This window comes from Eimeria necatrix, genomic scaffold (assembly GCF_000499385.1).
Source record: "Eimeria necatrix Houghton genomic scaffold, Enh_scaff63, whole genome shotgun sequence".
NCBI classification, from domain to species: domain Eukaryota; phylum Apicomplexa; class Conoidasida; order Eucoccidiorida; family Eimeriidae; genus Eimeria; species Eimeria necatrix.
In genome coordinates, this window is record NW_013654478.1 from 119,903 (window position 1) to 132,444 (window position 12,542).

A 12,542-nucleotide genomic window follows, 5' to 3' on the forward strand; every position below is an offset into this window, starting at 1 on the left:
GGGTCACGACTACAGTAAAACACTACTTAGCGCCGACTGTAGTCGAGCGGAGCTCCGACATTTTGCTGCGTGACTACAAGGTGAAGAGCAAAATAACTGCAATATATGCAGTCAGGCATACCGTGCATTAGGTCTGGGGCGCGGCGGGTGTCTTCCTCCTAGGGTAAAAGACAGAGCTCACGCCGCCGCCAGTGTAAAAAAAAGCGATTATACGCTGCAGTGCATGCATGCATGCCGAGCATTCATGCCCCGGGGGAGCGGCTTGAGCAGACGACCCGATGAGTCTCTAACGGGTCCTTGTCACCCCGATCTGATTCTCCACAGAAAAGAGACTGCGTCGGGATGCTTGCCCCCACTTCTGCTTAACTAGCACAAAGCTCCCTTGGCACACAGACATCTGACACCGACTCTCCCTTTGCAAGCTCACACCTAGCTCAAATCGATTCTTCCGCACAATCATGTCACAGTAAACGTTGGTGAAACAGTGGGGGGTGCCACACTGAAGTTCAAAACTTCGCATGGCATAAGCCGAACCCTACGAACTCGTGGCGGGTTCCATGGCGAGAGAGCTCAAAAAACACGAATGAAATGAAGATAAATTCCTGAACGGGCTGGGACATCGCGAGCGGCGAAGTGTTACATTTTCTAGGTGGGTCCCCTATGTTCTTGTGCAGTCCTGTAGCGAAAACCCACAGTAGGGACCAACATGCCGCGTTAAATCAAACTAGAGAAACTGGGCGACCACACTACGCCACACACATGATGGGATCAAAAAAATACTCAAGCGCTAACCGCTGCTGGTACATCCGCCTCTAAAGGAAATCCACGCGCTTTAAGTTCCTCCGCCAGCCGAGAAAGGAATGTGTCATCAGGGTAGCCGTAGTGCAACACACCTGAATGGTTCCGAAACAATTGTGGCCTCACAGCACTCAGCAACCCCAGGTGGCTCGCAAGCTTTCAACAAACAGCCGGGTCTAGGCCCAGTGCACACTGTAACGGTTACCCGAACTGTCTGCTGTCAAGGAACAATGCAATGACCCCATCCGTTGTTATTGTTACTACAACAGTCCCTCAGTTTTTATACAGAGCTGTATCCCCGAGGCCGATGTATGTATTCATGTGCAGGCCTACACAGACCGGGAAATGAAGAGCCAGTTGACGCGTGATGCACGCATCAACTCCCCGACAAGCCAGCTCAGCAAGCGCAGGAACTAAGCAAAACAGGTGCTATGACAATTCTCACCGCCAGAGACGCTCGTTTTGTGGTGGATGCCGTTCCAAACAACCACGTTTGACTGCCCCGACGTCACACTGTCGCCAACAGTGAAAATGTGACCCTATAGCAGCAGCAGCATTTTATCGGATGTAACAAATAACGGTAGGTCTCTGTATTTTGGAAGGTCACAGCATCCTACGCTGCTTCCGCTACATGCAATATCAGTAAACAGAGAAAGAATTGAGGCGGAGCCATCATTTTCAAACCTTGACAAAAGCCTGAATAAGGAGCCTCAGTAGTCTCCGTCCCATCAAGCAATCCGGCAAATATGCCTGTCTCCTCGCTCCAGTGAAGGGGATGCTGGGTCGAGCATGTCTTTCCGTCTGTATACCCCCGCTGACAATATAGTCAATAATAATTGTCCCTGAGCCGTCAAGCACCACGTTAGTTCCTTATCAGCTGCATCAGCTGCACCAGCTGCGCCAGCGTTAAACGCGAGGCCAACGTCACCGACTGAAACTGCAGTAGCACAGCTGCGGCAGCACTGGCAACTACGTTGCCCTCATATACATGTTTTTAGTTGCAGCCGCAGCCGCCTCACCTTCGTCTGGGTGTCCTGCAAGTAAAGGTCGATTGCATATCCTCCATTTCATCTTCCCTGGAATCCGTACCAGCAAAGAGCAGCGTGTCGTGGCACGGAGAGCCACATACAAAGAACAATAGTACAATTGCATAAACGCGAAGCAACAGCAAAAGTAACTGCAGCAGCAATAGAAGCTATAGTTCTCCAGGAAGCAACAGCAAAAATAACTACAGAAGCAGTATTAGCTAGTGTCCTGCAATAGCAGCTGTAATACTACAATCAACTACAGAGCTGCAATGCTCACCTGGTGGGCAAGGGCCGTTGCCAGGCAGCTGCAGAACGTTGCACGTCGGACAGTAGAACCCTCCTTTCGTGCAGCTCTGTACGTACATGCGGATGCACTCGGTGTGAAAGTGGTGGGAGCAATTTATCAGACGTACAACCTCTTCTTTATTACTGTCAGGAAACTTTGACCCTGTATCCTGTGGACTGTTCATATCGCAGTCGGCGTTACTAGACGGGTCGGCTTCGCTCTCGTTCGGCGAAGCCGCGATAGTAGAGCAAGCAATTTTGCTGTTGCTTCGTCTTCTGTTTCTACTGCTTGTGCCGCTGATATCCTTGGTATCCCTGCTGCTGCTACCTCCGCTACTGCAGCATTTTTCGTCTTTGTCCATGTTTGATCGGCGTCGCTGCTTCTTTTTCTTAGATTGCTGCGCATCCGTCGAAGGGGCGGTTTCTTCGTGCGCCAAATTGTCAAGGCAGATGACGCACGTGTCGTCAGGAACCTCTGCACAAAACATGCAGGTTGAAGAGGCAAAAACGACTGGGATGTTTGGTTCATCTTATCTTGCCGCACGAGAGGAAGCACGACGAAGTCGTTTCAGCATGTTGAATGCGAACTGGAATTCTGCGCAGGCGGTGCTGAATATGCATAGGCTACCTGTGTGGGCAACCGATGTTAGAATAAGAAGCTATCAACGTGCGCAGTATTATTCTAGAGAATTCATGGACTGACCGTGCCCTTCTACTACAACTAGGGAAGCATCAAAGTCATCAGACTCTAACCACTTCCTATGGCCCTTGCAGATGGCTTCTCCCGATTCTTCAGTGCCAACTTCAAGGGAAGGCAGCGAAAAGGAATGCTCCTTTGAGTCCCCAGGTTTTACTGCTTCTGCCGAGTCATTCAATGGTGCTTCTGCAACGAGCTCCGTGCGCATGATCTGTGTACACAAGCATTCACGAATTACGAAGCAACACAAATGCCAGCCTTCATCTGCTAATGCGCCACTCGAGCACTCCACCTGGTGGGCGCTCAAATCCTAACAAGTGCTTAGAGTGGGGCATGATTAACCAGCCTCCCGTGGTTGCATGCTGCTGCCCTGTATCAAACAACTGGAAGATTGACGGCGGATTCTATGGTAACTGTGAACCCTATTTGATATTCTCCAACCACAACGAAGGATTACATCACGAGCTCAGAAGCAAGCTGGGAAGAGACGCAGCAGCAAAATCTTGCCTCTCTCTGACTGCCGGTATTGAAGCTCTCCCGCATTGTGATGATGTCAGTATAATGAACATGCCCTGTACGCTGATTCTCCCAGGTCAGCACGAACGCGCTAGGGTTCCTCACGCCTTGCAATGACTCCTTCCATAGTGCTTCTAGGTGTACTTCCACCTCCGGAGGAAACCTGAGAGTGTTCAACAACGCCTGAAAGACAACTGCAAATTAACAGTAGTGAGCTGTACATTTTAAGAGGGTCTCTGCTAGCCTACGCACTTCGAAACGCCTGGCACATGAGATGCGTACTTCAACGTGTCTGCCGCCACACTCCGCAAGCCCAACAACGCCTGTTGTCCTGTCGCTGTTAGGTTCACTTGCGAATTACAGGTAAAAATTGATACACTAAAAGAGTATGTCTATTTTTTTGTTCCTAGTACTCCCCTCCATCGCTTTCGCTGGGTAACAAACACATGGCGCACCTCTCTGCGTGGCCGTCAGAGCCCTTGGCAAACCACAAGCCCACAGACTCAACATTTCTTCGAATAGGTCTCACTCTGCGGGTTGCCAGGTTTTGCTGAGTCATTTTGCCCAAGTCTAGGCAGTACTGCCACGGCGAGATATGTGCGTACACCTTGTGGCTCTGCTCCAGACGTGCTTGAGAGGTTGCCGCTGTCGGTGAGGTCATATCGTCACTCTCTCCAATCTCACGCACCGTTCCATGCTGTGACTGTCCCTCCTGCGGTTGGTCTTGCTGTTCCTGCGTCTGCAAAAGTTCTTGTGCTTCCTCAAGTGATTCCACTAATTCGTGAGGCGGCTCGTCCTGCTGTTGCTGCTGCTGTTGGCTTTGCATGTGAGCCCAAAGCGACTCAAGTAACTCCATAACTTGAACGTCAAAAGGCACCCAGTCAGCTTGCCCCATTTGCCAGGACCACACAGCTGGGACTGAGACAGCTGTGGGAGCAGGGAAACGGTACTTCGAAGGAACGAAGATAGAATCTTGGCTCTGGTGGCGCTGGAACAAAGCGGTCGCAACCCCAGTGGCAATGCTGCTCTGGTCAGCGTCCTCATGAGAGTTGCGTATTCCCTCATCTTCTGGTGCAGATGTAGGAGAGTTCATAGCGTTATTTGGCGTTTGCTGATTATGGGCGCCTGTGTCAGCACCTCGACGCGCGCGCTGGGCGGCTCTATTCGATGCTCCTCGAGACAGAAAGTTGCGCATTCCGCTGGCGAAGCTCGAGTGAATGTTCCTGGCGTCGTCGGATGGCAAACGCGGCATTCTATGAATTCAGTTCCCAGCGGTCGATTGCTGTGGACTCGATGGAGCAAGGCTTTTGCCAGCCCGGAAACAGGAAACTCATGAAGCCGATGCGTCAAAAATGTGTCATGTGATGGAGAAGGCAGGCTCTTCCCAAGAAGCACACTGCCTAGTTTGGAGCCTCCTTGTGTGCAGCTCGACACTCAAGCCCGTCCAACGCGATTCATATTTGCTCCATTTGAGCGCCAGTCAATGTCCTTCTATTATTACAATTCCGTCAGAAAATATGATTCAGAGACGCTTCGGAAGCTACGCAGGCGCAGTGCTCGTCATATGTCAGGAAACCACGCCAGTGAGCGGTGACTGCTTCACTCTTGCTCCTCTGTCTGAGCGAGGACTGGAGTCTTTCAGAGGATGTAGAAAGTAAAGAGTGTGTCAAATACACGTACGTAAAGTTTCAAACCTGGCAATTGAGAGAAAGTCTAGGAGAGTAGCAAACGTGACCAGCTGTTTTGACACAACGATGACTCCGTGGGGCTGTCGAAGTGAGAGAAAGATCCTTAAAGAAAGAGTTCGAGGGGAACAGAAAAGATACTTACTGAGTAATTAATTAATTGGTAAATTTCGGCTATTTTTCGTAGTAAAAAGAATCGGGCAACGTCGTACGACAAGCAGGTCTCTTGAATGCGTCTTTTTACGCAAAGTCGAACGCTGTTGCACTGGGGCTGCAGGTGGACTCCTGTGGGGGGTGGCGGCAAATATGGTAGCAGCCCAGCACAACTTCGTCGGAGGTACCAGGAGCCAGCCCTTCGAAGCAGCATCTCCTTTTCATTTTGCGAATTTAAATTTCGTTGGAGCCCCGAAGGATCCTCGCAAAGTGAGCAAAACCTTTTCCCTCATGGCAGAACAGCACCAAGTACTCCAAAGCTGAGCAGCTGTCGTGGGTCGTGGGGCCTTAACCAGGGCTTTTTTTTTTAATTTTTAGCTCAGGGGAAATGCCATTTATGTTCAATGCATCTGTTTGTGCATCTTTCGGGGGGGGGAAAGTCTCGATGGTGCTGCCGGTTTGGTCCTTGGTCTCGTTTCCCTGGCGCGGAGTGCTTGGGAGTGTTCTTCCTCCTAGGACGATGCTGTATGGCTCTTTTCGCCTCATTTTGTTCGTCCTCTTGCTTTCTATCTGGCAAAAATGGTCTTGCGGGGGGTATTGCATCGGAGCGTTCTGCGCTTCATCCAGTCGTGATAGTGTAGCAGGCACCGCGGCCAGTGGGTGACTAGCGCATAATTCACCCCGCTATTCTTGTCCAGTCGCAGTCTCTACCGTACGTGCTGTCTTCATTCGGGAGCATATTACTTCTGTGGAAGGTGCCATTGTTTTCAAAACGGCGTATGGGGCTTTGGCCTTCCAGAATGTTGCACAGGACGTCAACTGCAAGCCGGCGTAAGTTTTATTATTCTATTTTTGTCCTCTCTGTCTCAGATGGATGCATTTCTCGAAGGATTTGGGCTCGGGCCCACCCATGTGTACACTGTGAAGGATGTGACAGCCCAGAAGTTTATTGAGGCCTATGCAAACCACCTGAAGAAGAGGGGCAAATTCCAGGTCCCCATGTGGGCGGATTTGGTGAAGACAGGATATGTAAGCTTCTTGGCACGCACTGTTGCCAACCGCTGATTGCACTTTTTCTACTGTCGAGGATGTTTCAATAATGATGCTTAGAGCACCGGGTTGTCGGAAATATGATGTTTCTGTTATGTTTTGGGCCCAGGGAAAAAGCTTGGCTCCCCACGACCCTGATTGGATATTCAAGCGCGCTGCCGCTATCCTGCGTCATCTGTACCTCCGCCCAAGCTGCGGCGTGGGGGCTTTTAGAAAAGTGTTTTCTTGCAAAACTGGCAAGAAGTGCAGCCCTGGCCACACCAGCAAGGTGAGCTTGCTTCTGACGTGGGTCTCTGCTGTGCCATCTTCTGCTTTAGAACACTTGATACATCGTTTCAGCTGCGCTACTCAACTGTTAATGTGCGGGCCGTCACGCCGAACGGAACCAGTACAGGATAGGGGGACTTGTGTTGCCGTTGTTCCTAACCAGGATGGCTTTTTAAGTACTTTCGCGTATGACTTGGCTCGATGCTTTCCTGCTTATCTGCTGTGCAGGCCAGCGGGAAGATCATCCGTTACATTCTTCAGCAGTTTGAGACCATGGGCCTTGTCGAGTCACGGCCTGACAAGTGAGCCTTTTACATGTATCAAGACTGCCGTGTTGGGTCTGTGTGCCATGCATGGGCAGCGGGCCCACGCAGGCGGTGCGCCTTTATGCTGCGCCTTTATGCTGCGTTGTCGCATTCCTGTTGTGTCGTGCTGCAGCGGCAGGCGCTTGACAAAGATGGGGCAGAAGGAATTGGACGTTATTGCCCGTCAGTGTGTGGCTCCCTCATCAGCGTAAGCTGTGCCCGTTGCAGCGGCGGTCGCTGCAGCTGTGCTGCCTCCTAGGGCCGGCAGCTAGGCCACTCTATAGACAGAGTCAGGTGCTGAGGCCCGGTGAGCTGCATCACAGTTGGCGCCGCTGCGCGGCGTCAAACATACAACACAACCGGATGCGTTCAAAATGGGCCGACAGTCTTTTGCATTTCTGGCGCTCGTGTTCAAAGTAATGAATACATTGCTCGTAGGCCATGGAGTTTTAGTACTACGCTTGACAGAGTATGTTTTAGCCATTTCACTGTCAAGCTAAGCAGCAACTCAGGGGAGGAAATCTTTTAAGAGGTAAACAGGGGCCCTGCGTAGTGTATAACCACGGAAGAACTAGCTGTATAGGCGTGTCGCGTCGGTGGGGTGTATAGATCTGTCAGAACTCCCCAGCAGGCAGTCAAGTATTCAGCAGACTTTGTTTAGGGTTTATACGCGGCACTTCAGCATGCACGTTGATGCATGCTTTGACCGTGAGGACGGTGTTCGCACGAGCATGTGCACATTACACGGAAGTCACACACGGGACTTCACAGCGTAGAGTGTACACAGAAAGGCACGAGCGCCTCGTCAGCGGCGATTTGCCGCTCATTTTTCCTCCTCCTCATTCAAGAAGCTGTACATCTGCTTGATCTCCTTCTTCCATATTGTGCCCTCCGTTGGGTCTGGAGTTTCTAGTATCAGCGGCATGTCCTTGAATCGTGTCTGGTGTTGCATGATATACTTAAACGGTGCCAGCCCTAGGTGACCTTTGCCAAGCAGCTCATGCCTGCGATGGAACAAGAAGTACGTACAAAGCACATTATTTAGCGGTAGCTACATTCCCAATTCGAGGGTTACGGTGGCTGACAAAATCCAAACGCCTTTATATGGCTTGTCTTGCAAACAAGGGCGGTTGCATTACGCCTTTCGTCCAGAATATTCTCACAATACGTCGAAGTGAAGCTAAGCAGTCCTGCTTAAGCCAGCAAGCAAATGCAGCGCTAGCCAGGAACATGTGCGAACAAGTCAGGGAATTAATCTTGCCGTGAATATATGGACTGTGGGTCTGTTGTGGCGCGTGCATGCGCTACCTATCCAGTCCTGAGCTGAGCTCAGACTTCGAATCGTTCAAGTGCATCCCTCTGAGGAACTTGTAGCCAACAATGGAGTCGAACTCCTTCATCACATTTTCGAATTTCTCCGGCGTGCGGATGTCATATCCTGCACCACCTCAACCACATTTTCTGTTTAGCAGACAAGCTCTCCAACTCTAGCCACTCATTGAAGACTGCTTGTGTTTTGGCTGGGCTGAAATACAAGGTAGTACTGCACAGGCGCGCATGAGGAAGGACCCTCAGTGTAGCCAATTTATCTTCATGTGAGTCGCCGCACCTGCTGCGAAAAGATGGCAAGTGTCAAGGCAGACTCCCACCTAAGTAGAAAAAATATCATCCAAGTACCGCATTTGTGTACCAGTATTGTGATAAACTAACGTGGATCGAATCACAACCAAGCGGGTTAAGTTCACATTGTAACGTACACGATCTTTGTTTTCCACCAGTTCGATGATGTCCCTCAGGTCTTCGAATTTGCTACCGACAACGTTCTTCTGCCCCGCCATGTTCTCCAGCACAACAACAACAAATTTTGTGTCCTTGTGGGCCCTGTTAACTGCGGCCTGAAGGATCGGCGGATAAAGCCACAACTAAGAAGATGGAAAAGCCGCTCGTCTCTTTTGTAGAAAAGCAGTTTTCTTATCTATGAATAAAACGCGATTTTGGCGAACAACACGACCCAGGTACTTACGGCAATGTTGCGTATTCCTTCTTCCTTGCTGCATTCACCGACAGTTGAACCTGTGGTCACATTGGCACATTGGGCCACTGCAGAACCGCTTATTTAGTGCAGGTCAATGCTGTCTTGGCTCAGGAACACTAAATAAGCGAAGGGCTGGGCAGGCAAGAAAAAGGAGGAGGCCACAAAGAAAAGGAATCCTCTTAGCCAGGTTTTGATATGATGAATGCTGCCAGTTATCCCCAAATATGTAGCAAGAACACGTTCTGGGAAAGCAGCAGACCTGGATGGATGTTGTAGAGCTTGATGCCCAGAGCCTCGCAACGCTGTAGATCGTCCAGAAGAGCATTGTAAGCATTTTCTTGCTTGGCCTTGTCTGTGCACCGAAAATCATACGAGCAGAGCGGAAGTGCGCATGCTTCCACTAAGCGGTAATTTGCCTGTTCCTGGAACCCTTCAACAGCCTTAGAGGAGGCACGCTGGCGCTAAAACTGCAACGCATATGATCAATAAGCCGTCTCGCTTGCTGCCGGCCGATATACCAATGAGGACTTCAACATTACGCTTCCGCCTTGTGCATCCTCGACTACATGCAGCAGCAACAGGCGTATCAGTTGAACCTCCTGTACCGCACCTGGATTGGCTACATTGATCAGGTAACTACCATGAGGTAGGACCTGTACATCCTTGTCCATTTTTAGACTATCACACCGCAGTTTAAAGCCAGCGATAGCCGTATCCGCCTGAATGCGTTGCTCGCAGCGCTTCACACAGGTAAAGCCTTACTCGCTGGCATATGCCAAGGACGACGGATTAGAAGGAAGCAAAGGAACCGGACCCGCGTCGAAGACTTGAGCTCCTAGTTTTTGAGTGCCTTACCAATGGTGGGGAGACCCATTTCCGCTGGCATTTCAGGAAAAGTGCAAAGGCCTGGCCTGATTTCAAGCATCACAAGAGGGACAACCGCAGAAGTGCAGTCCAAGACCCTAGGCGGCAAGCGCTTCTCTGGCTGTCCTGTTGTGTTCAAATCTACGTACGTTAGGAGTCCACCCACACAATTAGCTGTACGCGTTTGAGGAAGTGACTAGGCAAAAGAACGTTACTGGGCAAATTGCAGTGATTGGTTCAAACTGAGCAGGAAACAGAACGCTTACCCTTTACGTTAAAACAGCTAAGAGGCGCGTTGTGCACCCCTCCTGCTGCAGAAATATGGGCCCCTACGAATTTTCGGCTTTTGGCCGCCGAATTCGCCAGTGTAGTGTACTCTTCATCTGGCTCTAGAACTCCATTCGCTGCGCCTTCAGCTGTTGCACTTCTTTTCCCAGCAGAGGCTTTAGCCCGAGCCTTGGGAGCCCCCCGTCGTTTCTTTGCAACATGAATGTCCTTAGTGGGCACGGATTCATTCGTCTCACTTTTCTCTTCCATTTCTCCCGTCCTGTCTATTGCTCCAGCAACGTTACCGCTCTGGGGTTCAGTTTGTAGCAGCTGGTCCTGATCCAGCTGCTCATCACCTGGCTTCACTTTGGCTTCTGCGCATTGGACACAGCTTCACAAGGGCACACATCCTCGCACTTTCTCATCATCAAGTCATTGGCACTTAGACTTCTCCGGTAAAATAAAGGAAACGCAGCTGCCGCTAAAGTGGCCATAAAAAAGCGTCCTAGGCCGCACCTCCATGCTTTCTCTTTGCCCGAGGATCCTCTGGAAAAGTTCCGTCTTTGGTGGCGTCCACTTTGGGCTCTGCCTTTACTTCCTTGGCCTTCCCACGTTTCATTTCTCTATAGCGGCGGAAATCGTTGTTGTTACGTTCCAGAGGTGAGATGGGGGAGTTGTGCAACTCACGGAGGCTAGCGGCAGTGGCGCTTCGCTGTCGCCGGAAGCCGCTAGAGAATGCAGATAGAGCAGCGCTAAAAAGAGATATATGTTGGAGTGAAGATGTTGTATAGGCTACCGACGGCGCGATGCCTAAGAAACGGGAGGTCACGGTCAAGGTCAAGGCCACGCACTTGAGGATCATTCAAGCTGGAGGGATGCCTATATGCCACCGCTTAACTGAGTCATTCATTCCCTAATTTGAGAGGAAAACAGAAGCTGGGCACCTGTAATACAATGTGTAAGTGGGGTCATTAGCCTCTGTATTTCTGTTTTCTCGTAATACTCCCCAACTGGAGAGCGGGCAGATTACTCCTGCAGACTGCCCTGCCGAAAGATGCAAAATGTGTCAACTGTTTTCAGCTTGTCTCAAGCAACAATGAATAGTTTTCAGTTTTCGTTTGTCGTGCTTGCCTGGGGGCCTTGGACCGCTGTAGCCCCGAGTTGTTTGTGTTAATGGCGAGGGGGTGACGGTGGAGTAGGCGGCGCTACTAAAATGACGGCACAACACACACAAAAGCCCAGTATCCACGAAACAGCCACTTTATACAACTTCACTAGATAATATGAGCGTCTGCTTGATGCGCTGCCTGGGCTAGAAGTTCCGTGTAGTCTGTCGAGAGCTTCATGATCTACATCGTGCTCATGTCCGCTGGTTCCAGCTGTACGCAAGTGCTGGGTGAGCAAAATATATTTCCTTGTTATGTCAGACTCTTCAACTCCTAGATATTCACGTGAACATTTCTCGCCGCCTAGTATGTAGAGTTGGGTTTGCAAAATTGAAACTGTCACCTCGCCGTCGCTGCTGGTGAAACGAGCCTCTGTTCCTCTCCATGCATGCATCAACAGGTTTCATGACTCCATCAAGCCATACATAAGAATCAAGCACAGGATGAGTGACGTTACATGGGCCGATACTCAAACTCCAGGGCTTGCTAATCGACTTGTTCGTAACGGCAAAAGAGCAGAAAACTACTCATATGAATTTGCCTCCTGATGATGGCAAGTTTATGAAGCACAATGTGACAACAAGGGCACAGCCCGTGTGTTCCTACTGTTAGCAGGCGCATGCTTCATCATCACGTCGCGGTCTCAGCGCAGCGTCGAGTATGAGTTAGCAATACTTTGCAGCTCTTACGGTGCTCGTACACCGTATTTTAAATGTTAGAGCCAATCTAGAAGTGGCGTGAGTCATCGTATCCATGCTACTGTCGGTATACGCAGGTAAGCAATGCTGTGAGTATACTTTTTGTTTGGGAGCGTGAAGTTGCTTGCCTGTGCGACGAAGAGCCTGACACTAAAAGAAGGGCCTCTAGGCTTGCTGTCCCACACAAGTTGCATAATCAGACTACTGCAGACGGCCGCCATCAGCCGAAACAGTGTTTATTCATTGTATCCTTCCGACAGGCGTGCAGTACCCCCTGCTCTTGGGTACTACCACGGTTCCGCCAACGGTTCGCTGCCACTGAGTCTGACAACACACTATTGGAATGTATAGATGCCAACGCAAGATAATCTGCTTTCCAAAACGCTCTGGAAACCTGTCCAATGCAACAGATCAACACCCAAAATGCAAAAAGTACCCTCAGCACAAACCCACAACACACGCAACCAACACGCGCTCTCTCACATCCATCCTTGCCACAGCTTTTTCTCTCCTCCACACCATTTCGCTCTGCTTACATTTTTCCCCCTCTCCTCCACACCATTTCGCTCTGCTTACATTTTTTCTCCCCTCAACCTCCACATCATTCCAGCGCATTGCCTCACCACCAGTCCACTGTTGATTTCCACTGCTCTCCCATTCGTTCCAGCTATGTATGGGACATCGCGCGGAGCTGCAAAGTAGTAGATATCGGCGGCAGCAACATGTTA

At 50.4% G+C, this 12,542-nt stretch overlaps 3 protein-coding genes across 3 annotated transcripts; 1 reads left to right on the forward strand and 2 right to left on the reverse strand.

Moving 5' to 3' along the window:
* Window positions 1–780: 780 nt before the first annotated feature.
* ENH_00068120 (zinc finger (C3HC4 RING finger) protein, putative) lies at window positions 781–4,576 on the reverse strand (the record flags this gene model as incomplete). Its single annotated transcript, XM_013582391.1, has 8 exons — window positions 781–893; window positions 1,244–1,337; window positions 1,483–1,643; window positions 1,818–1,874; window positions 2,104–2,586; window positions 2,815–3,019; window positions 3,316–3,487; window positions 3,780–4,576. The coding sequence occupies 8 exons, from the start codon at window positions 4,574–4,576 to the stop codon at window positions 781–783; spliced, it is 2,082 nt and encodes a 693-aa protein (XP_013437845.1).
* Window positions 4,577–6,032: 1,456 nt separating this feature from the next.
* Window positions 6,033–6,996, forward strand: ENH_00068130 (40S ribosomal protein S19, putative; the record flags this gene model as incomplete). Its single annotated transcript, XM_013582392.1, has 4 exons — window positions 6,033–6,191; window positions 6,322–6,480; window positions 6,708–6,781; window positions 6,918–6,996. The coding sequence occupies 4 exons, from the start codon at window positions 6,033–6,035 to the stop codon at window positions 6,994–6,996; spliced, it is 471 nt and encodes a 156-aa protein (XP_013437846.1).
* Window positions 6,997–7,607: 611 nt separating this feature from the next.
* On the reverse strand, window positions 7,608–10,812 carry ENH_00068140 (endonuclease V, putative; the record flags this gene model as incomplete). The annotated part of the gene is made up of 10 exons (XM_013582393.1): window positions 7,608–7,788; window positions 8,093–8,222; window positions 8,393–8,432; window positions 8,542–8,679; window positions 8,808–8,857; window positions 9,079–9,171; window positions 9,430–9,538; window positions 9,675–9,730; window positions 9,950–10,324; window positions 10,467–10,812. 10 exons carry the CDS (start codon window positions 10,810–10,812, stop codon window positions 7,608–7,610), a joined length of 1,518 nt encoding a protein of 505 aa, XP_013437847.1.
* Between the last annotated feature and the right edge of the window lie 1,730 nt (window positions 10,813–12,542).